This window comes from Polyodon spathula, chromosome 20, assembly GCF_017654505.1.
Source record: "Polyodon spathula isolate WHYD16114869_AA chromosome 20, ASM1765450v1, whole genome shotgun sequence".
Taxonomy (NCBI): Eukaryota; Metazoa; Chordata; class Actinopteri; order Acipenseriformes; family Polyodontidae; genus Polyodon; species Polyodon spathula.
In genome coordinates, this window is record NC_054553.1 from 14,568,528 (window position 1) to 14,595,213 (window position 26,686).

General features: G+C 38.8%; 1 protein-coding gene across 2 annotated transcripts in view; it reads left to right on the forward strand.

The window, feature by feature from the left end:
• The window catches only part of LOC121295328 (gamma-aminobutyric acid receptor subunit beta-4-like), a 103,328-nt gene that overhangs the window by 64,182 nt on the left and 12,460 nt on the right, over positions 1–26,686 (forward strand). For both annotated transcript variants that reach the window (XM_041219814.1, XM_041219815.1), the window contains exons 3-6: positions 6,777–6,844; positions 9,029–9,249; positions 12,096–12,178; positions 17,028–17,165. In XM_041219814.1, coding sequence (XP_041075748.1) covers positions 6,777–6,844; positions 9,029–9,249; positions 12,096–12,178; positions 17,028–17,165 — 510 coding nt within the window. The remainder of the gene's footprint in view (positions 1–6,776; positions 6,845–9,028; positions 9,250–12,095; positions 12,179–17,027; positions 17,166–26,686) is intronic.

The following is a 26,686-nucleotide window of genomic DNA, read 5'->3' on the forward strand; positions in this document are numbered from 1 at the left end:
TTTTATTTTACACCCAAACAAAACACTTACACAAGTCCGTTAGTCCATGAATTAGTGCTGGTGGTGGAAATACAGGTGCAGTGCTGGCCTCTGGAGACAGCTCCAGAACGTGTCACTTAATACCAACCAAAGCGAAGGAACAGATAACATTGCTTCGCCCCCTATTTATACAGTCACTCATGACCCCTTGGTAAACGATTGCAGCTGCTTTTTATGATCTGCTGCGGCCACATCATTGGCCCTCCGGGTCAATGAGTTAGTGTAGCGAAGCTCCCTCTCTTTTCTACAAGACCAACTTCCTTTTAACCATTGGAATGAAGCAAAGTGTTTTAAGCAAAGTGTTTTTAAACATTTTTCTTCCTTTGCTGACCTTGTGGTGCACATAGATATAATTTCCAGACTGTGAGCTCCTATGCATTGACAACAATGAATCTTGATGTGGAGTAATTGTGTTAATTAATCAGGAGCACAATCAGTAAATGAGTTGTCTCCTTATTGATCTCTACTATGCTGGGTTATAGAAGTGTTACATTCATTCAGAAGCTCACAGGATTAATGCTGCGAATACAGTTTTATTTATGACTGATCCTCTTTAATCTTTGAATGGTTTAGTTTGCTGCCTGTGCTTCTATATCACCTTTCCTCTCCTTTCTCATTTGTTTATGTCTAGCATTTCAAGATCATTTTTCTTGTGTCAATCTTCTTCTCGGCCTAATGCTTTCTTTGTCATTCATATTCCCTGGTAGTCTTTACTGTAAGTGTTGTCACCTCCCTTATAGAGCTGACTTAATTGATTTATCGAAGACAGACAGAGATGATTGGCAGCATTAACAACCAAACCTGAAAGTAACTAACTAATTAGCTAAGCCAGACTTTCTAACTGCCCTCAACCTGAAGCCAGAATTCCCCTTACCTTCATGTTCCCAAGGGTCCAAAAACCCTTAGTTTGCTGTATGGCCAGTACACTCCATCACAAGGGCTCAGAATGATTTATTAGTTTCAAAACTGCCTGCAGTGCTGCAGAAATGTAAATGAAATTGTCTCTCTGTTCTGGGCCCGCACACAACTGCCTACAGCCACAGTGAAGCAGCCTGGGAGCCTGGGAGTGAGTAAAGCAACTCACCTAGAGAGGAGAGCCAGCTGTGAGGTGGGACATACAAAACACAATAAATAACTTCTTCCCAAAATAGGCAGAATCATAGGGTTATAGGATGTCATTCGTCTGTGTAAGAGGGAAGACTGGCATATGGTGTGTTTAGTGCTGTCCATATAATCCACACACAGATATTTGCCATCCTGGAACTCTGTTGGGGCTTTATTGTTCATATACAAGTTAAACAATCCATCATGTTTGCATAACACATCTTTATTTATTAAGAATGGTACATGGCCAATTGTGATGTCACCGTTGAATTGGTTTTGCAGTTGAAGAGACTACTAAGGGGTGCTCCATGCAGTTTTTTCTTACAGTAGGTGACATCAGCTCTTCTGACACTGAGAGCATACATAGCACAGCAGAAACTGTCATGAATGTAGCATACTGCAAACAAAACTGCACTGATTGGTTGAAAAATCTTCATCAGTCTATGATGACAGGGAATTGCTTCTGTATGTTACATTAATGTTTTTAAGAGGCACAACACATTATATGTCTTTTAAATTATGGGGTTTTTGTATGTCAGCAGATGAGCTTGGCAGTTTTGCAAATATAAGTGACACATTCAGGGCTATCCCCCTAGTCTGGCAGTTTGATTGAATAGCACCTTAGAACAGGGAAATAACAAGGCATCACTGTTTTATGTCATTGAATCTCCCCCTTAGTTTGGTTTGCTTTGTGCATGGTCTTCACGTGCTTTCCCCAACATACATATTCAAAGTCACTTGACATGTTGTTTACTTGTTTCATTTAATTTGCTGATGCAGAACCAGAATCAGCTTTTTTATGACAGCTAAAAGCAAATCAAGACCTTTCTGGAAGTCATTGTTGAGCTTGGCAGCAAATGTAGTCATTTGATTGTTTGCCTTCAATGTGGCTGACCAGTTTCCAAGCCCATCAGCAGTTTTTTCTTGTGCATGTGTAAAGCTTTACACTTCATACATTTTCCCCTAATGTATAAACTGTCATCGCCGGACTCCATCTGGCATTCTCCCTTCTATTTCACTTCACTAAACACTGCATTACATTTCATAAGAATGGCTTCTGCAGCAGTCTCCATACAATGGAAACTGGGCATTTCAGTGCCAATGCACCCATGCCAGGGTTTCACGAAGCGCATTCTGATTGCCTGTTTCTTTCTGTCTTTCATCTGTTTGTGATCGGCCAGTATAAATGTAGTGGAGAGGTTCTAGGCAAACAAAGACACAGGAATTTTGAATTCTGAGTGTGGTATGCTGATTATAGAAATTAGATTTACTGGTGGTGGTTCCAGAGGTAAGGATGCGCCAAGAAGGGCAAAGGGAGAAAAACAGAGCGGGAAAGAGAGAAAGTGGAGAAAGGTTACATCTGGCCATTCAACAACAATCACAAAAAAAAGGACGAACACATGCTTGAGGGGCTACCTTGCAATGTAAAGCATGCCAGAGGGGCTGTGCAAAGCACTGTAGTTTAGAAATTGGGTTTGGGTTACATTAGGGTTAGGGTTAGGGAAGATTTTATAATAAGTTAATACCCCATACTATGAACTACTGTTTTACTGTTGATATTGATCCCTGTGTCCTGTGCACAGGATGACATCTGTTCACAGGATAAGATGAGCTGGAATTCTGACATTTTGTAATGGTGATGGAAGATTTCTCAAATGGGATTTATAATGTCAATAAATGGACACATTTGGATAGCACTCACTAAGAAAATATATTTACTGTAGGTACGCAATTCTATCTGATTGTGGATCATGTTCATGTTTTTTTCCTCTTCTGTAACTTGCATGTTTTATATGAATATGTTGTAATCACTGTGAATGGCTCTGTTACTCCAGCTATAGTAAAGTATGCTAACGTTATCTGTGGACCTTTAAGTGATTATCTCATTATCCATGTCAGTTGATTCTGTGACTCCATACCCAGATATATGTATCAGATTGATATAACAGGATCTAACAGCATGGGGAGTCATGATTTCCTGTGGTTACCCATTGCCAAACCATGCCTGGTATACAGAACCACAGACACTCCATGTTCAGTTAACCCTACCGGTGATCCCAGTGTCGTGTATATTTACGTTTTTACATCTATGGTCATATCACAACGTGGTTTCCTCACAAATTACTATTAAAGAACTTAGTCATTATAGTTCACCAAATATGCTATAAACTACAGCAATAAATTACTCCAATAGTAATTCGCAGTTCTGGCTTAATTTGAATTGATTAAATCATGAATGTTTACTCTCTGTAAAAGTGCACCTTGTTCAAACAAAAAAAAAAACACAGACAATTTAAGAAATAATGATTTTTAACTAGTTTTATTATATAGCGCACATGGATAAGCAAAGAACACATAATAGATTTTCCAAATCTAATAGCTATAGGCAACTCTTGATAGGTTAAGAATTATATATTTACCCTTGTGGAGCTTGAAGAAAGGTTTTAAGAGCAGGAATGTTTTAAAGTTCTGCAAGTCCAGTTGCAAAAAGAGTCCATTAATGTGCAAAACTGGATTTAAAAGTCTTGGAGTTTCATTGCAAATTGTCAGATTTCCAAGAACAATGTGTGAAGTTTTTCTTTTAAAATCCCATGTAGAAAGTCAATTGCAGTTAATCCTCTTCAAAGATACTGTCTTTTGGTTGCAGTTCAATTCAAAGTTTAGTTCCAAGGCAGATCGAAGTTCTTAAGTTGAAGAAGGTTTTCCCCAACAAGGCATCTTCTGTAGCTTCCAGATATATAGATGATTCCTCAAAGAATAGGTCCAAAACAGATCTTGAATGGACGGAAAAATCAAGACCCCGAAATCATTCAATTTCCAGTCTTTTACAATTGGCATGAGATGGGTGTTCTGAGACACCAGCCAATCATTTGGGATTGACCCAAAATGTAACCTCATTGGCAGTTGTCCTTAGAAAAAGGTGTGTCCTTGATCTTCAAAGAATTCTTGTACATGCCTTGGCTAAGGCTGTCCATCAAATATCTTCTTAAAAGGTAACTTAAGAAAAGTCTATTTTATTAATAACTCCACTGTGCTCCTTCCTGTCTCTATAAAACCTTCATATTCATGTTGCCCACAAAAAAATGAATAACTCCATACTTTATTATATATGGCTAACAGTAACAGAAATTATATTTGGTTATAAAGTACTATTTGTTCATTTTAAATTGTAACTTATTCTTTACAGATTTAAACATGTATGTGCCAAATGTCATTATAAGGCACAAAACAAATATTTTCAACCCTTAGTATCATACCAACAGTTATCAAAATACAATTTGACAGACAGCAATCATCACGATGTGTATAGTGTTTGGTATCATTAGTTTAAGAAATTTATGAACAAAATGTTAGTGTCAATCTTGTATTTAGAAAGTTTTAGGAAAACTATGTATACTCAGCTAAACATTTTAAGGTTTGCTGACTAGCAGAGCTAATTCAAAGACATTCTCTATCTCACTTAGAGTCACTCATACATTTCTATAGACATTTTAACACCTGGGCTAGAGACAGGCATTTTATCAGAGTGTGACCATTTAGAAAAACAAGCACACTTTCTTGAGCCACTTGGCCTGGTATTCTTATCTAATCAACACAATATTGTTCATTTCTTCCTGGCCCTGGCTAGCAGACTGCTTTCTTAGTTTCTTTTGAAGCTTGCATTTTAAGTTTGGGGAGGGGAGATGAGAGAAAGAATGCAGGAGGAACTCTGCACATACAAGAAAAATATAGAATTATGTTAGAATACATACATTTCCCTCACAATCCCCCTTTTTCAAAATCAATTTATATTACAAGATATAACTTGAATTTGAAACAATTCCCAATCCATCGAGTTGCATTTACAAACTAAACATAATATGTTTGTTATATTCAAAATTCTTTATATTGTATAATTCCTGTACATTTTATGAGGTCAAAAACCTTGTTTGCGTTTCAGTTCATATGCGTTTCAGTGGTTTTGGGTTAAGTAGTGTCTATGTTAATTCTTTAGATAAACTTTATTTAGTTTCCTCAGGGAACCCGATGCTGATTTGTAACAACATCAGATGAACGTTTTAGGTTCTCTTCATTTTTACGTTCATTGTTGTCGAAAGTGATGAACCTATACATCTTCATCATACAAATAGAATCAATCATGAGAAACAAAACCGTAAAGGGGATCACCACAGAATATATGTAGTTCCTTTGGAGTTTCTCCAGGTCACCAGAAGCCAGGTAGAAAGCAGAAATTTTCAAAGAATCATCATCGGTGGAAAGTTCCACTAGGCTTATAATTAAGGCGGTAGTTCAATTTTTTATCTAAATTTAACTCATGTCCTTTAAAGACTTCCAGTATTTCTATCTTTGCTTCTTGTAAAGTGGGATCAAGATAATAGATTGCAGTATCCCCAATAGTAACAGAAATATCTTGTGGAACGGTAATTATAGAAACATTGTCAGACATTTTATGTTTTGTGGTTACACCATGCTTGTTAATCATTACCAGGAGAACTAACTAACCATTGTGAATTAACAACTTCCACTCTGGTTTTTCAATCCTTAATAACATACCAACAGTTATCAAAATACAATGTGACAGACAGCAATCATCACAATGTGACAGACAGCAATCATCACAATGTGACAGACAGCAATCATCACAATGTGACAGACAGCAATCATCACAATGTGACAGACAGCAATCATCACAATGTGTATAGGGTTTGGTATTGTTAGTTTAAGAAATTTATGAACAAAATGTTAGTGTCAGTCTTGTATTTAGAAAGTTTTAGGATGTATACTCATCTGAACATGTTAAAGGTTTGCTGACTGGCAAAGCTAATTCAAAGACATTCTCTAACCCACTTAGAGTTACTCATAAATTTCAACAGACATTTTAACACCTGGGCTAGAGACAGCCATTTTATCAGAGTGTGACCATTTAGAAAAACAGATACACTTTCTTGAGCCACTTGACCTGGTATTCTTATCTAATCAACACAATCTTGTTTATTTCTTCCTGGACCTGGCTAGCAGATCTGCAGACTGCTTTCTTAGTTTCTTTTGAAGCTTGCATTTTAAGTTGGGTGAGGGGAGATGACAGAAAGAATGCAGGAAGAACTCTGCACATACAAGAAAAATATAGAATTATATTAGAATACATACATTTACCTCACACCAGTCACAAAAACAATGATACCACAGTTTACACATTGCTTGGCTCTTTAGTAATGCTGTAACAAGGGATTGTCTATAGGGGGTAGTTACTGATGAGTGTTCTTAATATTCAGGTCATTTAACATGGGAAGTGTATGTAGATATTGTACAGCAGTGTAGGCACAGAAGTATACAGGGTTAGGGTTTAGCATGGGAAGTGTATGTAGATATTGTACAACAGTGTAGGTACAGAAGTATACAGGGTTAAGGTTAGGGTTTAACATGGGAAATGTATGTTGATACCGTACAGCAGTACAGCAGATAAATACAGTAGTATACAGGGGCTCTTCTGTGCAGCTTCCAGAGAGCCAGCAGACAGCAACAATATTTGTGACAACTCAATTCAAAAAGTCAATGTCATGAGTATAGTATCGAAATGTCTAAAACAATCCCAGTCATTTATAAACCTTTTTTTTTTTTTTTTTTTCCTTTAGGTGCTCCTGTAACTGTGGGAATGAGCATTAACATCGCCAGCATTGATGCGATATCGGAAGTTAACATGGTGAGTGCAACAGGCATGTCTGCAGTGAGTATAGGGCTCCTGAAATCTATAAACTGGTTTGCTTTATCTTCAAATGTTAATGGTTGGGTTCAGCAAGTTTCACCTAAATATTGTACTAATATTGTTGTAATTGTTACATATGTAAATAGGAGACCAGTGATAATGTTGCTAGGGCTATTAAAAGGTCATACATTGATTATATCTTTGTTAGCACTGCTTTAAACCTATAGGCATATTTATATACCATGGTAAACCATTGCCAGACCATGCTGCGCTGAACTAATTTGTATTGCCAGCCAAGTGAGTTTCAGAGACATTGTTATACATCACAACTTGTCCACAGTCATGGTGAGGAGTGATACCGTGGTTCCTCTCTATCCACACAGCAGGGATAGTGCAGTCAGTGGCTATGAGAGTTATATTTACACAGTGATAAAGAAGTCACTCAGCTGCATTTACTGCTGCTGTAAAAAATATTTTTATAATCGTCGCTGCTAGACAATTGTGCTTTGCATCAGCTGTTTTGTGTCAGACATGCCTTGTTTAAGTCAGTATCTTCTAATAATACCCTCCTCAAACTAATCCAGTCTTTTCATTTGAGCTTTAAAAACACATTCCCCTGTGGAAATAACTGCATCTTCTTTGTTTTCCTGCAAAAGCTATGCATAATCTAGTTATTTAAGGTTATTTAAAGAAATAATTGCAGTTCATATGCATACAACTGTTCTAGCTTTCTCAAGGACAGTTCAATACATGATTATCAAACTGTATTTTATTAATAAAAACAGACTATGGATACTATTTATACTAAGAAACACAGAGCTACATTCTCAAAGAGATGTACTGTACTTATTCTCAAAACACTGATTATAAACCAAATAAGAAACAACTTATAAGAGACTTATAAGCCCCAAGCATAAACTGGTAAACTGCTTATTTATGATTTGGTAACTTTACTGGGTGTGTTTTTCCTTAATGAAAAACCTGTGCAATGATGCTTAAGAGGCCAAAGAGCTTTGAGAATTCGGTCCATACCGTCTCAATGCTGTTTTCACACCTCTACAAAGACAGTCAGCTTCATTCAGCATTGAAATGTCGTTGAAAGCAACTGGTCCCTGTCGGAGTGAGATTATGAACTACAGTGTTCGGATCATTCAAATAAACCATGCAGATGTGCACTAAACATGTTCAAACCACTGGGTACACACTGAATATTAGAACAGAAGCAAGAATTGCCCTCTCAGCACAGCTGTCCAGTGATGCCCAGCTTGGTGATTGTAACTGGGGCCAAGATGAGAGAGCAGGCAGCTGCTCAGCATGAAGAGCTCACAGTGGCTATATGCTCTGTATCATCTGGACTGCACGTAGAGCTACAGTGCTATGGTGTGCTCGCAGCTCCACCTGGGCCAGCTTCATTAATATGCAGCATTCCACACATTACACACATACTGCATGGTTAAAGGCAGCAAGGCAGGTCAGGATAGTACCTAAAACAGACTAGTAAGTGAGTCATTCTGTGTCAAAACGTAGGCTGATGAAATTGATATTTTTCAAACTAATATAATGAAATTTGTTATTCTAATTTACTCAATTTTCTTTTGATAAATGATTCCTACCAATTTATTTGTACCAAATTTATTTGTGAATTGTGAATATTGTGAAATGGATACTCAATGTTCTTTTATTTTATTAACTCTTGTTGTCTTGACTTGGTTAAATTATCTTCTTAATTGTGATTTTTAAGGGCAGTTTCCCCTTTTTAAACCAGATCATAATGGCTGAATAATTATGTGCAGTTTCACTATTTATGTATCCGAACTCTTCAAGTGCAAAAGATATCTAGTAGCAGTACCGTAATGCTAGAATGACCCTGCAGTTCTCCTGTTCATGAACTAACATACCCCCCACCTGTCATTACATCATCGATCCAAAACATTAAAACTACAGCACCCCCGTGATTTGTGATTATCACCCTTATGTGAGCTTTGACCCCCACCACCCCCGCACTTTATTGTCATCCACTATTACACTTACCCACCCACCTCCACCCCCAATCACTAATACTTGAACTTCATTAAAATACAACATTAGAGTTTGTCTGAAATACTGGCTACCATTAATTAGAAGTGGTTTTGCTTTGCCCCCTTACCCCCCAATGTTCTCTCTTTGTTTTTCATCCCCCAGGATTACACGATTACAATGTATTTCCAACAGAGCTGGAGAGACAAGCGCTTAGCATACACGGCACTGTCCCTCAACCTCACCCTGGACAACCGTGTGGCTGATCAGCTGTGGCTCCCAGACACCTACTTTCTAAATGACAAAAAATCCTTCCTCCACGGAGTGACAGTGAAGAACCGCATGATCCGGCTCCACCCAGATGGAACTGTCCTGTATGGTTTGAGGTATCACATGCTCTACTGTGACACAGCAATGCATAAATTCTAAATACCACATATTTTACATTGAACTTAGATGAGGTTATTCTAGTAGAGGAATATCAAAAAGACTTTCCAAAACACAGAGTATAAAGATTACACTTCTTTACACTCAGCTCACCTGTCTGAAGGGATGAGCGCCAATCTTCCAGCACACAAGCTGGGGTAGCTACGTTCTACTCGTTCTAATATCTTACAGCAAATTTCAATATTTGTGGCAGAGACAAGAGCCATGACGTCTGGTATTTGTGTCCTAGGTGGTATGTGGCGGACAGATAGCAGACTCTTTGTTATTGCTGTTCCCCGCACCTGACAAGAATAGCATACAGCATGGTTGTTCATGACTTATCCTCTATTCGGGTCACTCCAAACCAGCCTGTTAAGGGTTAGAGTTTGACTCCTTTAAGTGGTTTGCTTCTGTAGAAGAAACAATGCTGCCACTGATATGGTTAAATGGTGACACCAGGTGGTCAGAATAGTGTAATAAGGAGAGGATGCTAACCCTTTCTCTCTGTCTCACTCTTTTTTTGTTTTGATTTCACTGCATAGCCCTGTCTAAAGCCCCTTTCACACTGGCACGCCTACCTGGGTCAGCAGCAACCCACCTCAGGATGTGGGTCGACCTGCTTTGACCCCATTCGAGCGAGACAAAATGCATCATGTTCGTTTGCAAGCCAACTAAATAACAAACATCCATTTCTGTGTGAAGGTTTCAATTCCACAAGGAACATTTCTGTTTATTCTGTTTAGCCATATTTTTGTTGATTGAGACACCATGAGCTAGATTGCAGCAGGGATGAAGAAACATGTTCTAATCAGCATTTGGGCAGACGATTCAATCCAGAGAAGCTTGGGTGGAAGTGTCCGTAACAAGCTGCTCCATGTTTGGATGCCGTTTTTTGTGGTTCAGAGGTAGAGTCCCTGGTTCTGGGGTAAGTTTATGTAACAGGGTGGATGCTGTGCTCAAACTGTAAACCCTGTGCAGCATAAGTGAGTGTCTAACCCACAATGCAAAAGAGCATCTATTCCATAGCGTCCATGGCTTTAGAGCTTTTAGCCTCATCTCACTGACAGGGTGCAGGACAGAATCTGTAACACTGACCATTACATAAAGTATTATTGCACTGGAGAACTTGCATGTGACATGATAATAACAATGTTTATTTTATTTTAAGTCTGTTTTATATTCACGGTTCTAGACTTTTATGGTTTCTTTAACAACAATCTAGGATGTTTTAATGGTGTGACAGGACAGTGTCAGTCGAAAGCTGTTTCAACCAGGAAGGGGGACTCAAACACAAGGAAGATTTAATCACAAATTTCAATAATAAATAAACAAAAATAACATAGACAAACACTTGACAACACTTGACAAAACACATTAACAAAATAACATGGTACAAGGACCAAAACAAAAGGTCTACACAAAACACGGAAGCATAAACGCAGCATGGGGCACGAAAACACCGAACACATCCCTTCACCAACATTAACTAATCATTCTATCTGACACCCATGATCACACTGTTTATACACCTGTGGCTGGAGCCTTGATTCATTTTCTAATCACTTATTCAAGTCATGTTTCCAGCCACACTGCCACAAATGGATATCAACATTTGTTCATAAATAAATATAAATATTGAATAACTGACTAAAGCTCTGGGGCTCATAGTCTATTGTTTTAGTAGGGAATTATCAAGGATGGTTTTCTAAAACAGTTGTTGAGTAAATACATGTTCAGCTTCTAGGATCGTACTGGCTTCATCACTTTTCTACATTCTGGCGCTTGAATTGCAATGACAGAATGATGGATCAATATTATATGAGGACTCGTCCTCATGGAATAGCTTTCCCATATTTTATTTATCTTTTGGCAACAATAAAAAGTCTGTGCTGAGCTAGAGCTCCCGTTATAACTGAAAGGACAAAGCGTCAAATGAACGACACGTGATAGCTGATGCATTCCTGTCCTTTCTTGTGTTGTATCCAATTGATTTTTAATTACATATCTCAGTGATGTGAATTACAATCTCTATACCTATCTCTGTACTCAGTCATGGGCGCCAACAGGTGTTAGTAACATGGAGGAGATTATTTAAATATAAGCAATAGCCACAGTTCTTTCAGGCATGTCAGATGAGGCTTTTCAAAGCAAAAACAGAATCCTAATCAATCCTGTGGGTTTTTAAAGTGACAACCTTCTCTCGCCCAAACAAAACCCCTTGCATCATAAATGTAGGTCCTCCACACTGATGATCATTAAAATAGAGCCCTCAGTGTCGCAGAACCTGAGGTAGTGTTTTAAATAAGCTAATTACTTAAAGTTTCATAATCAGGATTGTTTTTATTATTATTATTATTATTATTATTATTATTATTATTATTATTATTATTATTATTATTATACAGTTATGGCCAAAGGTTCTGGATCACCATATATAATTAATTTTGCTTCATAAAGTCGATTGGATTGAAACCTGCTGAATAATGTTACATTAACATATTGAATTACTTAACAAAAAAAATTGATGTGACCCAATGTACTAAGTGTGTCTCCCATACTGTAAATAAATAGCAATGATTTCAGTGCAGAGCTTGCACAGAGTCCAGATAATTCTGCACATTTAAACATGGCCCCTATGCAGCAGATTATGTTCACCGAGATGAGCCAGTTATTACAATTCCTTTTAGCAAAAATAGGGAGAAAAAATAAATAAATAAATGAAAATCCAAGTGTTGTTGTCAATCTAAGCTGCAATCTCCAAAGGTTACCACGGTAACTACAGTTCTTTATGTTCCTTGTCTTTCAGAATAACTACAACAGCTGCCTGCATGATGGATCTGCGGAGATACCCCCTGGATCAGCAGAACTGCACCCTTGAAATAGAGAGCTGTAGGTAGACAGACATCTGGGGTACCTGGGGATAGAGCATTTGTGGTACTGCTGTCCTTGTGGTGCTCGCTGTGCAGTGCAGAGCAGTGCGGTCGGTGCACAGGGTGGTAGTGCTGTCCCTGTGGTGCTCGCTGTGCTGTGCAGTGCAGTGCAATGTGATCGGTGCACGGGGTGGTAGTGCTGTCCCTGTGGTGCTCGTGTGCTGTGCTGTGCTGTGCAGTGCAGTGCAGTGCAGTCAGTGCACGGGGTGGTAGTGCTGTCCCTGTGGTGCTTGCTGTGCTGTGCAGTGCAGTGCAGTGCAGTGCGGTCAGTGCACGGGGTGGTGGTGCTGGCTCTCTGGCTGCAGCTCCCTGGCTCCTCCTCATCTGCAAAAACACGGCAAAACAAAAACAAAACAAACAGCGCACCAGTTTGTTGCTCATTTAGTGTAAGGGGGCCATACTCACGTAGCTGCATCCCCTTTGTACTGCCAGATTCCTCTCTGTGATCAGCTTGGTGCCCTGGTGTATCCAATCCTTGGTGTATCCAATCCCTGGTGTCTCCAATCCCTGGTCTCTCCAATCCATGGTGTCTCCAATCCCCGGTCTATCCAATCCCTGGTCTATCCAATCACTGGTGTATCCAATCCCTGGTGTCCCCAATCACTGGTGTCTCCAATCCCTGGTCTCTCCAATCCCTGGTCTATCCAATCCCTGGTCTATCCAATCCTTGGTGTATCCAATCCCTGGTCTCTCCAATCCATGGTGTCTCCAATCCCAGGTCTATCCAATCCCTGGTCTATCCAATCACTGGTGTATCCAATCCCTGGTGTCCCCAATCCCTGGTGTATCCAATTCCTGGTCTCTCCAATCCCTGGTCTATCCAATCCCTGGTGTATCCAATCCTTGGTGTATCCAGTCCCTGGTGTCTCCAATCCCTGGTGTATCCAATCCCTGGTGTATCCAATCCTTGGTGTATCCAGTCCCTGGTGTCTCCAATTCCTGGTCTCTCCAATCCCTGGTCTATCCAATCCCTGGTGTATCCAATCCTTGGTGTATCCAATCTCTGGTCTATCCAATCCCTGGTCTCTCTAATCCCTGGTGTCTCCAATCCCTGGTGTATCCAATCCCTGGTCTATCTAATCCCTGGTCTTTCCAGTCCCTTGGCGTGTCTAATCAGTGGTGTATTCAATCCCTGGAGTCTCCAATCCCTGATCTATCCAATCCCTGGTCTCTCTAATCTCTGGTCTCTCCAATCCCTCAATCAAATCAAACATTATACATGAGTTATTTATTGCTTTTATTACTATGCTTTATTTATGGGACTATAATTGAAATTCATTGTTGTGTACTAGGGTTGCCACTATTAAATACACAAAAATAAATAAACGATCAGTGACGTTAAATGCAATTTTGGAGTAATAATCGTCTTGACCTACAATATTGGGTGTGCGTGTTGTGGTAAATAAATCAATTTATTTTTTATTATTAGTGTTATTATGATGATGATGTTTTAGACAGGGATTTCCACATTTGTGTGCTTAGGTGGTACAGTATTAATAAGATGCAATGCATGATGCTGCAGCTGTCACTTAATGTATACCCATGTCTAGTTTATATAGATTACATTGGAAAGTACTGTAATCTGTTTGGAATAAATATTTTAGTAACACTCCTGTAGTATGTTAAACTTGCTTTAGGCTTGTTGCGAATATTGTGTTTTTTTTTTTTTTTTTCTCCTGACGCTACCAAGGCGTTATTATCGCTCGCATTCAATTGTTGTGTCCAAGCTTTTACTTAACAGCAATGATATTAAAATAATAACGTTGCGGGAGTAGAATGGAGTGAATATGTATGTGGGCGTGTAACAGGGTGACATGTTACATGCGTGGGTAGTCACTGGAAAATACAGACACAGAATTTGTCTTTGAATGTGAACACCAAACTGACACTAGGGTACCAGCGATGTTAGACCTAGTGTCACATTTAATAAAGAAAGAAAAACAAAGCAAAAGTTAAAAATAAAAGGTTGCCACTCAAAGTGACGAGTGCTAGTCCCACTACAAGGAACATCCATCTCCAGAAACCTACTATACGGTAACCCTCTCTGTACTGTTTTGGGATCCACATCCCCTAAGCTGACCTACTTCTGTTTTGTTGCTTCCAAAGTCCCAGCCTCTTCGGACGGTCCTGGCTGGCAGAGCGTTCACAGGCTCCGTCTTGCAGTTTAAAGGGTCTCGTGGTAGCAGTTCCTGCAGAGTGGACGCTCCCCGCTTTGATGTAAACAAACACCTCGGCCATCTGTGTCAATGGCGTTGCAATTGCCCAGAGATGTAGCGCAGCCTGTTTTTGAGCTCTGCGCTGCGTCCCCAGGCACGCCCCTCAGCCAGTCCGGACATCTTAGCTCAGGGCCAGTCTGCCACTCAGCTGGTTGCTTAGCAACGCGTCTCTGGCTGCGCGTCGCCGCTGATTTATTCACAGGCACAGACACACTTGTTCAGGAACCAGTGAATCCACTCCCCATCACAGAGCGGTGCAATCATCGATATTTACTTGTGCACACAATTAATCGATTGCTATTTTGAGGCTTAACCAGAGCAGCAACAGAGATAACTTTGTCAGTTTACCTGGAAACAATTCGAACATCACAAAAGTAGGGGATACTTTTTTGATTTACTTTTAAGAAGTATTTGCTTTTGTGGGTTATGGGTTATGGATCCATCAGCACTTGGTTGTTACTGTATTCAGCAGAGCTTTGTCATTTATCCTCTAATATACCATTTTATAGGGCAATGTACTCCAACTCAGTGTGTCATACATAAGCAATAATATATATATATATATATATATATATATATATATATATATATATATATATATATATATATATATATATATATAAAATAGATAGTCTGAGTTAAGTACAACCACAATATGTTTTTCTTAAGGTAGTGGTTTTATGCAATATAGAGAAACTGTTGAACGTTTTACTTGTTCCACTGCATCTATCCATTATTTCGTTTTTTTTATCGGACTGCAAGTATTGGGGACGGGACTGTGACACCTGCCGGGCACCACCAAAAATTATACAAACCTGGCGCCTATGCATGTGTCAGGATGTTTCAATGGGCTTTAATATGCTGTAGCTGGAGTTTCCACGTGTATCACAACGCCTCCAGTAAATGCAGTCAACCAGCTGGCTTCAGGAAAATGATTAATATTTTCATGACAGTACAATAGAAACTGCACAGCAAGCCGGCCCTGGAGGCTGACAAGAAGAAATATTAGCTAAAGGGATTAGGCAAGGTGAACAGAGAACTGTAAAAAGAAATAGGAATAGTGTTTCTAACGAGGAAGGGGGTGATGGATTCCTCTAAAAGGCGTGTCCCGGGGGGGGGGGGGGGGGGGTAAAGTGTCTCCTGTGCCACACGTTCTGTGCGGGCCTTCATAACAGTAACACTGAGCCGGCTGGCAACAGCTGTGAACAGTTTCCTGGTCCAGGCATTCATATGTACTGTATGTCAGGGTTTAGTGCAAGCACTGCAATGAACTCTCTGCTACTTCGCTGAGTTCATTAATATAACACTGTGGAGAGCAGGGTTCGATCCTCACTCACTGCTCTATGCTGTGTAAAGGACAGCAGCTTACCTCGCCAGGAATTCTGCACAGGCAGTTGTGTCCAGTCACCGAAGGTGTCTTCCTGATGGTTGTTACAGTACTTGCAAATTTATTTAATATATGTTCCTGCATCGTGTTTTGTCCTTCCACATAGACAGGGCGTTGATAAGACAGAACCAGGTTTTTTTGGCAGCAGTGGCAGCTCGCTGGTCTCTCTGGGGCTCAATACGAAGATGCTGCCTCAATATTGTTTGGAAATGCGTAATAAATTAAAATTGCACAGAACAATTCTGTAGGGATGCAAACTTGCTTAAGTCGAATAGGCAAGCACCTATTTGAATATTATTATTTTATATGAAACAGTAACTTATACAGTAAAAAAACACCTAAGACACTACACCTTTCAATGAAAAGAAAAAACTATACAAAAGAATATTTCAGTGTTTGAGGGAACACACAGTTCCTGCAAACATGAGATGAGTACAGCATAGGACTAGCCAATACAAGGCTGAGATTGAATCAGCCAAGATGCACTGTGATGAGTCAGCACCGCCTCAGCTGGACAGAGGTGCTGTGAAAAATCAATTGGCTCTTCTGGGATAAAGAAGCAGCAATGCAGTGGAGTCGATGGATCTCTGATAATAATGTCTAGTAAGAGACAGATTTACAGAAATGATTGTTTATTATAGCCCATGTTTAGATGTTTGGTTAATGAGTCTACAGTGAAGTCTGCAGATCTAACAGGCAGTTTTATTTAAACACAAACATGTTTTGCTTGACTCGAGTCAGATTGCCGTGCTTATTGTACTTCTCAGCAGATCATGGCTTTGTTGAACACCCCTTCTGCTGTCAGTTTGATGCACATCTTTTATGATACAATATGTTAAATGCTTTAGTGTTTTACTTTTTTGTGTTTTTTTTGTTTGCATTGAACAAATATAGAACACTAAGTAACAATAAAGCCACCTGTGGTACCCATAAGTAATTATAAATATATTACAGTTCAACTTGTATTAGGTAAGATATGCAGTAATTACTGTAATTGCATATTTATAACCCTTAGTGATGGGGCAAATATTCAAACATTTATTGAAATGTATGTTGTGGAAAAATGACCATGCATTTGTTTATAGGACTGGCCCTTCCTATTAGTACAAATAAATAAAGCTGGTATCACTGTCATTGTACACTGAATTGTTTGATGTGAGTGTGAGTTTGGATAAAGCGCCTGGTTTCATTTGTGCCCTTTGCAGATGGTTACACGACGGATGACATTGTGTTCTTCTGGCAAGGGGGGGACAGTGCTGTGACTGGGGTGGACCGGCTGGAGCTGCCTCAGTTTTCAATCAAGGAGCTAAGGCTGGTCTCCAAGGAAGTGGTTTTTGCCACAGGTAAGAACTACTGAAAGTAGAACTGATAGTTCATATTTCAATGGCCAGCTTGTAAATGATCTAGACAAGATTCAGAACTGGGCAGACACATGGCAAATGACATTTAATAGAGAAAAGTGTAAGGTACTGCACGCAGGAAATAAAAATGTACATTATAAATATCATATGGGAGATACTGAAATTGGAGAAGGAATCTATGAAAAAGACCTAGGAGTTTTTGTTGACTCAGAAATGTCTTCATCTAGACAATGTGAGGAAGCTATAAAAAAGGCTAACAAGATGCTAGGATACATTGTGAAAAGTGTTGAATTTAAATCAAGGGAAGTAATGTTAAAATTGTACAAGGCACTAGTAAGACCTCATCTTGAATATTGTGTTCAGTTCTGGTCACCTCGCTATAAAAAATATATTACTGCTCTAGAAAGAGTGCAAAGAAGAGCGACCAGAATTATTCTGGGCTTAAAAGGCATGTCATATGCAGATAGGCTAAAAGAATTGAATCTGTTCAGTCTTGAACAAAGAAGACTACGCGGCGATCTGATTCAAGCATTTAAAATTCTAAAAGGTATTGACAATGTCGACCCAAGGGACTTTTTCAACCTGAAAAAAGAAACAAGGACCAGGGGTCACAAATGGAGATTAGACAAAGGGGCATTCAGAACAGAAAATAGGAGGCACTTTTTTACACAGAGAATCGTGAGGGTCTGGAATCAACTCCCCAGTAATGTTGTTGAAGCTGACACCCTGGGATCCTTCAAGAAGCTGCTTGATGAGATTCTGGGATCAATAAGCTACTAAAAACCAAACAAGCAAGATGGGCCAAATGGCCTCCTCTCGTTTGTAAACTTTCTTATGTTCTTATGTTCTTATGTAACAGTGATGTCATAATAAGGCTTTGCCAGCCTTTGAGCTCAGACCCCACCCCCCATAGCAATTGACATGTTTAATCTGTCAAATAAAAATAGTGAATTAAATGTATCATAATAAGTGAGGTGATTTGTTAGTAAAGACATAAACAACTCAGGAAGTTTTTCAATCCTAACAACCGTCAACTAATGTCAAATCAGAAAGTCTTACCCCCACATACCTGCAAACTTTCACTCAGTAAGTAGTTAACAATAACTAGCTAGGTCATATTAAACCTACCACATACAGTCTATGCTGTGCTTTTAAGTTTCCTTCCTCCCCTCTTTTGGCATCGCCAGTGGGTTTGGCAGTCGAACTGCCTCGCTGCCAGTCTCTCAGTTTGTCTATCTAAACCGCAAGCTTCCAAGGGTTTTAAATCTGGAGAGCTGTTCTGACTGAAAATAATCTGACATCCTTTCACGTAAGTGCGATAGAAACCTAAAGCAATTGTCATGGATGGCTTGGTGGTGACATCAGGTGACCTGGAAATAGACAGACTCAGTACTACAGGTATGAAGTGCTGGTGTGCTTGTTTATTTAAATAAAAGGTTTGCACAAAACAAAACAACACAGCCTAAACAAAAGGCACGCTGGCCAAAACAAAACAGACAATAAAAAAACATGTACCGTGCTGGTCGAAATCCAGCATGTGTAGCAATTGTAGTTACACCACCCACTCGATATATTGCAGGTGTTGAGGTCCAATATAAATCCACTATGTATTGAGGGCCGTGATATAGCGAGAGACCCACTGAAAAACAAATAATAATAACAAATACTGTGCAACCAGTCCCTCGTTTTATTGGGGGCATCAGGGTCCAGTATAAGTCCTCTACGCAAGAATGAATTACAAAATTTACAAAAAAATCAATAAGTATCATTATCAAAAAAGTGTTCAATCTCAAACTTTTTAAACTGTTAATACAGCAAAACACGTTAAAATGCACCAAGAGGTTTGTATCTGTCCTACTTTCAGCATGCTTAAAATGATCAAAACTTTGAAGACCACTAGTGAGCTAGAAATGGAGTAGTCATAAAACACGGACGCCCCCACAACTGTTAACATAATCGATATCAGTCCTGTTGCTATCAATCTTTTTTTGTTTGTATGCTATTTTATTTTAAGTTAGCTATAACTTTTAGTATTTTATTTGGTTTGATTTACTGCTGTTGTTTATTACTTTTATCCTGCAATGCCACCAAAACAAGCCGGCAAAAAAAAGAAACATGCAATTCGCTCCAAGGTCAGACTCCAATAAAGAAGGAAGCTTTGCTGGTCCGAGTTGCAGCTGTGTAATGCTTGAAGACTTCAGACAGAACGTAAAGGAAGTCGTAAGGGATGAGATCGCAATCCTTAGGTCTTAAATCAATTCAAGCTACACTGTCAGAATGTGCTGCGATAGTGCGGGAGGGGGAGGATTACATGAACCCTTGAAATGGCCTGCTCCTCACTGTCCTCTGAAAACCTCAAGCTCCTTGCTAAAGTTGAAAATCTAGAGAACTGCAGTCAGACGAACAGCCTTCGAATTGTTGGCATGGAGGGGTGCAAGGAGAAAGGCAGACCCACTGAATTTATGTCCAGCTTCTTCCACGCGACAGGGGCCTGGATTCTCCACCTGCACTGGGTTGTGCACCGCTCGTCGGCCCCGAAACCTACAAAGGGTCAGTGCCCAAAGCCTTTCGTTTTGAGAGTGCATCGGTTCCAGATGAAAGAGCAAATTCTACATTTGGCAAGGGAAAGGGGAAATCTTAAGTTCCACAGGAAGAGAGTGTTTATTTTCCCTGATTTCAGTGCAGATCTGATGAAGTGCAGAGCTGTACTTAATGAAGTTAAGTCTCTTTGTGATACAAAGGTGAGATACTGCCTTTTGCATCTGGCTAGCCTCTGTGTTTCCTACAACGGCACTGATAGATCTTTGACACAAGCAACAATGAATTTTTATTCAAAGATTCTTCCCAGTCTTCCAGACACTGGACACAAATGTGTGCAGTAAATGCAGACTCTTAAATCCCTCTCTTTACTATATATAAAATGTAATTTTTTTTTTAATCATAGTTGCTCAAAACGAGCTGCAGTTTAAGGGTAAATGTTATGCCTTTATTATTGTGTTGTTGTCTCTATCTTATCTCCATCGGGTTTGTTGTTGTTTACCTAGATGGATTTATAAGGTTTTGTTGGGAGTGTTCGAGTACGTTACTCATTGTGTTAATTTCTATGGGTCACTCAGTATACTCCGTTACATGTAATATCAGCGGTTTATTATTATTTATTATTATATGCTACAATTCTGTTGCTGTGGATTTTGTGTATGTGTACGGATGATACTTGAATGGATGCGCTCTTGGGGTGATTGTTTTGCACGCTCAGAATATTGCTGGGGATATAGATATGAAATACATAATATATGTTTGTGGCAGGCTGGCGAGTGGATAGAGGCCCAGAGACAGTCTGTAGTTCATAAAAATTACTATTTTATTATAAATAAACACAAAAATGAAAGGGCATAAGGGCCAAAACAAAGCAATTTAAACACAAATAAAGCAAAAATACACTCACAAAAATAAAGGTTTCCAGGCTGGGCAATGCCTTCACTGGATTCAAAACATTCAAAAATCACAACCACCAAAACACCAACCTGCTTCCTCAGCTCCCTCCTCCTAAATGAAAAGCAGAGGCCTCCTTTTATGTCAGGTGGCTGGGCGCTGATTGATCGTTAATTAAACTAATCATCTAATCAACCCCAGCCACCTGAACACAATGAACCAAGGCAGGTAGGGGAATTTAACCCCATCCCTGCCAATTTCTAAAGAGCAGAGCTGTGCTCTGCCACAATGTTTCTATGACTATGGCTGGGGATATGTACAGTATGCATATTATGTATGTTATGTCGGTTTGTTGCTTGTGTTCTGAGTATGTGTGTTATTACTATTGTTGGTGATGTTTGCGAGTGCATGAATTATTATTTTTTGTTTACTCTGTGAAATACTATGAAAATAACTGTTTTCAAACAGCATGTACACTACATCTCCTGAGATGTTTTGTTTTTGTTTTTTTTGTTTTTTTAAATATAGTTTTCTTATTATTATTGTTACTGTTATTATTATTATTTTATTATAATTTTTTTAATTATTATTGTTATCAGCATTCCTTCGAAGGCTTAAATGTGCATATTTTTTGCAGTAACTGGCAACAACCTTAGCACTCAGTTTACTAATTTTCGCAAGTTATTATCATAAATATCAACCTTAATCGAGACAACAGCCTCTCGCGGTAAACCTATTATTTTGTGACCACTCTTACAAAGCATTAACATAAGCATATTTGTGTCTGTCTTGCAGCTGATTCTCTGATTTCCGTCTATAAAAATGCAAATCACATTAGTGCAGAGCTCACTCAGGCACCAGCGAATCTACTGGTACAGGGTGGGCAAAGCAGGCGTCTGGCGATTCTGCCTCTATAGAAAGTGCTACTCGTGAATTTTACAGTTTTTAACTCGTTTTATAATTGAATACTAAAATCAGTGAAGCACAATCTTCGAGCATTATTTAGAAATATAAATACTCCAATAAACATAAATAAAAATCAAAATTCTCACCCTTTGATTTTTTTTGTTTTATTCCCCTTTTAAAAAATGACCATTTTAGAAATAATCTCAAGCGTTTTGAAACTGGTAAAAATGTTATCGACACATTAGTCGAAAAATACACATTTAAGTGTAGAGTAATTGAAGAAGACATACCACGGCCATTATTTTTTTTTGCAAGTTTATTCATTATGTGACTTCACTCCATGTCCCTGCTGAAACTCAATATGGCAGCTACACCAACGAACAAAAAAAAACAATCTTTCAGTAAGACAGCGCTAAAAGAAATCTGATTATCTATATGAGGATGTGTGCAAAGTGCAAGTATATATATATATATATATATATATATATATATATATATATATATATATATATATATATATATATATATATATATATATATATATATATATATATATATATATATATATGGGCAGGTGATTAAAGAACAAACAGACAGTTGTAATCCAGGTGCAATATATATATATATATATATATATATATATATATATATATATATATATATATATATATATATATTTATTAATCCTGACAGCAAAACAAACAGTAAATAATAATGTATTACTTACGTTATAATCCCCCAGGTTGGTCCTGAAATAATAGTCCTGTTATTGTATCCCCACATTAAACACAAAAAATACCCAAGTCTGGTTAGTGTGTGAATTAGTGTTTATACAGTTTATAATATACTAGTGAAATGCTGTTCCGAGTTTGTGCTGGCCTCTGGTGACAGCTCTGGAACATGTTAGCTGTCTAGTGAATACAAGCAAACAACTAGACAGAACAAAACAAACACTCACGATTAGTCACAAAAATACATGTCCTTCCAGGTCACATATTAATAACCAAAAACGAAGGAACAGGTAACATCACTTCGACCCCTATTGACACTGTCCTCGTGACCCCTTGATAAACGATTGCAGCCGATCCTCCAATCCGCAGCTGCCACATCATTTCCCTTCTGGGTCAATGAGTTAGTGTACCGAAGCTCTGTCTTCTTTCTACATGACCGCTTTCCTTTTAACCTTCGGAACGAAGTGTCAGGCCAAGTTTTCCAGAGTACTCTGTTCCTGTTACTTGGCACCCTCACAGGTCGGGAGGGAGATTTACCATCAAGAATCATTGTCTTTCTGCCACAGGATGGTGCAGTAGTATTCTTAAAGTTTTGTTGTAATTCGTGTGATCATGTCCGAGTCAATACCATTAAATGTCATAATGCCAGCAAATAAGAAAACAAATAAAACGGCAACAGTGGCAATGCATAGCAGCCTATGCTGAAAAAGCTAAATTAATTGCGTATTTCATTATTGTTTAGTTTATTTATTTCTACGCTACCTGCCTTTAATGAAGCTATAATTAGGAATTTTAAACCCTGGCTGTTTCTTAATTGAATTATATTTTTTGACGACGAAGAAATGAGCTCAAACCTATTTTTCTAGCTATACAATCCTTAAAGGAAATTGATCACTTTACTGTGTAAAGGATGTAGTCACTACACTACACACCGTTGGTTGCATAAAAACATTCTGTCTGGAGACACACCTCTTTTTAAACCTTGCAAATAACACAGCAGAATTTGAAAAGAAACAATTGAGAGGATTAATTATGTGTTTACATTAAAAGGGGCGCTACTTAAATTACAATTGGGTAATACAGAGTAGTGAACCTGTAGAGCAATGAGTCAGTCAACAGGCCTTTATCAGTGTTTCATATTGTGACAACTCAAGCTCCAAACAGATGATAATGGAGACAAGGTATTCAGGGCTAAGTGACAGTAATGTATTTCTGACCAGAACTCACTACTGTCCCGAGTCCCTGTTTGGGCCAGGACCTCCAAAATAACAAACTCCCCGGTTGCTAAGTAAACTTCCCCGTTCCTCACAATCTCTTCATATAACACAGACTACCAATCTCCCCCTCTTGCTCTCTCTCTCTCCTATCAGTCACACCACAGGTTAGGTAACCTCAGTTTCTCATTCTGTTGCTATGATTCTCACAACTGTGCTGAACATTTTGTTTTCTAAACTGTTGTAATATAATTCTTAGGTTTTCCTGCATGTTTTAATGCCAGCAATGAGCCTAGTGATGTCTATAAACATTATAACAGGTTTGAAGTGTCTTCAGGTGCTTTACTTACTGTTACAGCAACAAGAGTCTGATTGAAAAAAAAAATAGAATTGTGGCAATATTTATTAAGTTTACTTATTTTAACTACCAACTATTTATGTTGTTATTTGAAAACATGCTGATTGTTGGAGGGGTTTTTGATTTTTTTGTTATCTATTTCTCAAGGATTGTTAATGTGTATATGATTCAGTTGTGGGGCTGGCACTGTAAAGTATGCAGGCCTACACACTGGTTAAAAAGCCTATAATGCTTTGGGCATGCTGCCACTTCTTAGAAGATGGCTGGGGGGTCTACTGCTTTTCTAATTCTCTCTCTCATTTCTTCTGTTTTCTTTCTTTTTCTTTCTATATTTCAATGTACTTTCTTTCTGTCTTGCTTTCTCTATATCCCTAAAATATAATTGCGGTTATACTGGGACTACTAGTGGCTTTGATCTCAATTTTATTTCCTGAATCAAACTGTTGTATTCCTTCCCATCAGCCTCAGTTCACACAAACAACACGCAGTCTGAGTACTTCATTCTCCACCGTGGTACAAGACAGACTGCCCTCACATCTCTACCCCTCCTCTTTGCCATTGCCATTGAACCTCTTTCAATAGCTCTACGTGGAAAGCGGGATATTCAGTGATAATTCAAGGCAATCAAGAGCAGAAGGTATCTCTATGTGCAGATGGCCTACTTTTTCAATCATTTCATATCCCATGTCCTCTCTCCCTCAGTTTACACAAGAATGAACTCTTCCCTATCAATACAGTCGGCCATCAATGCCCCCTTGATAAGTTCCCCTTCAAAATTGTGCTCAATAATTTCACCTACCTGGGTATTTCAGTTACCCACTCGTACAAAACTTTTAAAATCTCATTTTTCTCCCCTACTAGAGCGTATTAAACAAGACTTTCTTCTTTGGTCCACTCTACCTCTATACCTTGCTGACCTCATTAATTCTGTCAAAATGAACATACTCCCTAAATTACTTTACCTTTTTCAATGTATTCCTGTTATAACAAACAAAAATATTTTCATCACTCTAGACAAAGTAGTTTCTTCATTTATTTGGAACAAACAGCTTCCCAGAATCCGCAAGGATTTCCTCAAGAGAACAAAACCAGAGGGGGTATGGCCTTACTTAAGTTTCAACAATTTTATTGGTCGGCTAACATTTGGAATGTATTGCATTGGTTGCAATGTCTCCCCCAGCTAGACAGGCCTGTATGCCGGGTGATGGAAGCTGCTTATTGTCAGGGTACTTCACTGCCTACACTTCTCCTCCCTTCCTGTCTCTACCTCTCAGTTCAGGGTTAATCCACTAGTGTGTCAATCCCTTCGGATTTGGGCTCAGTATGGGAGGAAATTCAGTCTACAATCCATGTCTAAGTGTGCCTCTGTGGATATAAATCATCTATTTCCACCCTCAGTAGAGGATTCTGCTTTTAGTGTATGGTACAGAAATGGTATTAAGCCACTGAGAGATTTATTTGTTGACAGTAATGTTGCCTGATTTTATCAACTTGTCCAAAAGTTAAATTTACCACAAGCACACTTTTTTCATTACTTGCAAATTCGTGACTTTGTGCTCAATAAATTGGCTTAATTTACACTGCAACCTGTGTCAACTATTGATTCCATACTGGAGATCTGTACAGAATAACACAGTATTATATCTAAAATGTATAATACTGTGTTGCCTCTGCTTTGCCCCACTCTATCCACGCTAAAAACCTTATGGGAACTAGATTTGGGAAAAAATCTTGCAGATGATATTCTGGCTCGTGTGCATTCCTCCTCGGTCACTGCTCGTCATGGGCTGATTCAAGTCAAGATTCTACACAGTCTCCGCTTGTCCAAAATCAAGTTAGCCATAATTTATCCTGGATTGGACCCAACCTGTGTTAGATACAAACTAACTCCTGTCTCTCTTATTCACATGTTCTGGTCATGTCCCAGATTGACTCCTTTCTGGACTTCTGTGTTTGAGTCCCTCTCTCAGACCTTACAAGTGCCGATTGATCCCACCCATTTGATTGTGTTTTTTTGGAGCAGTGCCTGATATTGTCCCTTTATCTGGGCTGCAGTCAAACACCTTGGCCTTCGCAACCTTACTATCCAGACGCCTCATCTTGTTTGGTTGGAAACAAGCTGCCCCACCCTCTTATGTTCACTGGATTAGAGATGTGATGCAATTTCTAAAATCCTAAAAAATAAAATACACTCTCAGGGGGTCTACTGATAAATTTTACAAAGAATGGCAGCCCTTCTCTCTCATGTTGAGCAGCTCAGACTTCCCTGCCTTCCGTAGCCTGTTGAAGGGTGTCAGATTCACACATACTCTTTTTATATATATATATATATATATATATATATATATATATATATATATATATATATATATATATATATATATACAGTACTGTGCAAAAGTTTTAGGCAGGTGTGAAAAAATGCTGTAAAGTAAGAATGCTTTCAAAAATAGACATGTTAATAGTTTATATTTATCAATTAACTAAATGCAAAGTGAGTGAACAGAAGAAAAATCTAAATCAAATCCATGTTTGGTGTGACCACCCTTTGCCTTCAAAACAGCATCAATTCTTCTAGGTACACTTGCACAAAGTCGGGGATTTTGTAGGCATATAGTCAGGTGTATGATTAAACAATTATACCAAACAGGTGCTAATGATCATCAATTCAATATGTAGGTTGAAACACAATCATTAACTGAAACAGAAACAGCTGTGTAAGAGGAATAAAACTGAGTGAAGAACAGCCAAACTCAGCTAACAAGGTGAGGTTGCTGAAGAGAGTTCACTGTCATAAGTCATACACCATGGCAAGACTGAGCACAGCAACAAGACACAAGGTAGTTATACTGCATCAGCAAG